The 3,051-nt window shown below is 52.0% G+C and overlaps 1 protein-coding gene across 1 annotated transcript; it reads left to right on the top strand.

Moving 5' to 3' along the window:
- Positions 1 to 242: 242 nt before the first annotated feature.
- LACBIDRAFT_302374 (uncharacterized protein) lies at positions 243 to 2,825 on the top strand (the record flags this gene model as incomplete). Its single annotated transcript, XM_001890893.1, has 1 exon — positions 243 to 2,825. One exon carries the CDS (start codon positions 243 to 245, stop codon positions 2,823 to 2,825), a length of 2,583 nt encoding a protein of 860 aa, XP_001890928.1.
- Between the last annotated feature and the right edge of the window lie 226 nt (positions 2,826 to 3,051).

The raw sequence follows: 3,051 nt of genomic DNA, 5'->3' as shown, positions 1-3,051 counted from the left end.
GAGGAAAGCGCTCACTAACGCCCCAGAAGTTGTTGCTAAATGGCAGCGTCAGGGTGAAGGGGGAGACCCCCCCCAATGATTTGTAATAACACTACCTAACTTATCTCGTCTAGATCAGTGATGGATCTCACTGATAGACGACCGTATACCCTTTCCTTTTGTTTTTTGTTCTTTCCTTCTTTCCTCTTACATCGTTTCTCTTTTCTCATTTGGATTCACTGCGCATACTCATCCACGACATCATGGAATTCTTGTATACCGACGGAGATGGGATTGTCCCAACATCAGGTCGAGAAGTAATGCCGGCGGGGGAATGGATTGCGTTGAACGCATCAGCAGGTAAGATTCCCTCTACGGATGTCTTTCAGCAAGCTTTGGAGGATCGAGCATTTCAGCTGGAGGAGACCTGCGCACGGCCAACGGCGTGGACTTGGACGAAGGAGCCCGCCTGGTTCAGTCAACGCTACCACTGGGACGCGTGGAACGTAATCGAATCCTTCCCCGACGAAAACGACAACGTCCCTTGGTACTTTAACAAGGGAAGTGCGCCCATCATCAACAACGGAGGAAAGTTCTACTTAGCAACCGATCTACGGGAGAAAGCAATGGACTTGCTTTCGCGTCTATGGTTGTGCGTCGAATCAGTCGTCTCCAACCACCCTTTCATCAAGGGCACCGACCATCCTTTGAAGTTCAACTATCTCCGCTTACAGTCGGGCTGGGACTCAGCAGACAGCGTCGACTCCATTACCAGGGAAGCTCGAGCGAAGGCCTTGGAGTTCTTGGGATTTCTCAATTGGTGGACCTCGTCAGTCACTCGTTGGGACTTTTCTCTACATCCTTGGATGGTAGATTTCATCAGGACTTTCCAGCTTCGCAGCCTGAAGAAACGAGGCGTATTCTTGGATCTAGTCAGAAATTGGCACCATCTCAACATCGCACACCTGTTAGCGGAGGACGTCCCGGTTTATTACTTCTGGATGGACGACCATACTCAATACCCCAGCCTCACCCAGCTGTCCCCCCGCATCCTTCAAGCCTATCATGACGCCTGTACAGCGCTGGACAGAACCGAGGTCGACGCGGAAGAGATAATGGGCTATGACGAGGAAATCACAACAATCCGACGTCACGACGAATTCTTACAGCTCCACTCTCCACCCGATCACATCTCCTCTCCACTATTCATCGACATCCCTGCCACCGCCACAGTTTACATAGTAGACTTTGAGGGATGGGCTCGACGCCCTATCACAGACTTCGTGATCGTCAAAGACTACGCCGAGAAGTTCCACTTCTTCATCGACTTGGAGATGACTGGAGGTATGGTGACGATTTGGCGATGGAAACCACGAGTAACCAACCCAGGTTCTGGTCAGAAAGCGGGGACGGAGGGCTCAGGCATCAGCGTAGAAGCAAAACGCGGCAACCGCGAGATTCGAGAAATCTTCAAAAGCTTGTACGCCCCTTCCCCCAAGGAAAGCTTTGACAAGTGGGGACGTCTGCGTCTTCCAGGGGAAGTCAGCAGCGACTCGTCTGCAGGTTCCCCCAACCCCAATGCTTCGCCACAGCGCGACGAGGCTTCAGTCACGATGCTTCCACGTCCTAGCTGGGTTCCCGAAGCTCATCCTAGCATTCCAGTGCCACGCATGACAGCTTCCGAGGAAATTCCATCCAGATGGGTACAGGCGATGTCTGCGCCTTCTCCTCTTTTGTCCCAGTCACGAGCATCATCGGTCCGCCGGTCTGACACCTCCGAGCGACGCAGCTCCCGAGACTCTCGACGGTCAGCCTCTCCCCCCACCTCCTCACGCAAGCAGCTACTACCAGCATCGCGGAGTACTTTCCTGGCGGAATTACGCAGGTTGGGAGATGAATTTGCAGTTCGCGAAGCAACGTGGTCCAGCAAGAAGCCCTTGAACTGGAACTTGGAGTTCCTCGACGTAGGGTTCCTACTCATTCCTGACCCCAAGGCTCAAGCTCGACTTCGCTATTGGGCAGCTTGCTCCGGCGACGCATCATCTATGGCCGCCATCCTTTTCAAAGCCATCTGCTTCAGCATTCCGTTCGCGATCGGGGTCAAAGTCGAGGATTTCAGTCGTTTTAAACCAGAAGAGGTATCGGATATGGACCGACTCGTTGGGAAGCCAACCTGTAACGTGGAACCGCCTTTTCTCTACACAGCTCAAGGGGCCCTTAAGGCTTACTACATGAGCCGTGTCAACGACGTCATTCGTCGCCCTCATGCCAGGATTCTCATAGGCATGGGGGGCCCTATCGCTTGGCTAGGTCGCAAATGGGGCGGAGCAGAACTGGTCGCGCAGTTCATGTCAGGGCCTTCCCCAGACGTCTACGTTCATCGTCGCGGATACATCGATTCCGACGACGAACACCCGTTGTTTTTATACACCGACGAGATGTCTCCGCAAGAAGTCGACGTCATGTTTGGCTGTATCCGTAGCGACAGTGACAAAGATAAATCCCTCTACCCATCCAAGGACATATTGGACGACGGCTGCTTCTTCTGGACGGGCGAGTGGGATAGTCGCATGGAGGACATGTTCGTGGACTTGACCAAGGAAATCTTACAGGGTACAGCGAAATTCCGCACGCCAGGAATGTGGAACGATTATTTTCGGCGTCGGAATCGCATGAGCAGAGGAAATCGTGATCGTTTGAACCACATCGTACCAGCTTCCTTAATGCACCTTCATACCCGGATTTTAGACGGTTTCCACGTCGATTGGCACAAGTCTCGCATTGCTCGCATCGAAATTCCGGAGGAGTACAGAACCCGTCAAATCGGAAATAGGGGGGCTTTGTGAGGGGTCGATACTAAGGCATTCCCCTCTCTCGTTATATTTCCTATTCAACGATGTTTGTATCCTTCTCTAGCGCAATTCCTCTTCTACAATCTTCAGAGTCACGCAATCACGCTTAGTCATGTTTAGTCACGTTTAGTATAACTACCTTGTAAACAGAAAAGAATATTACTTCTTCTTACACCATATTCTTTTCCCTATCTGTTGCACGAGCATCGTACTCACGACT

Source organism: Laccaria bicolor, genomic scaffold (assembly GCF_000143565.1).
Source record: "Laccaria bicolor S238N-H82 LACBIscaffold_214 genomic scaffold, whole genome shotgun sequence".
NCBI classification, from domain to species: domain Eukaryota; kingdom Fungi; phylum Basidiomycota; class Agaricomycetes; order Agaricales; family Hydnangiaceae; genus Laccaria; species Laccaria bicolor.
Note: the sequence above shows the minus strand (reverse complement) of the source record. Positions and strands in the feature narration are given on the sequence as shown.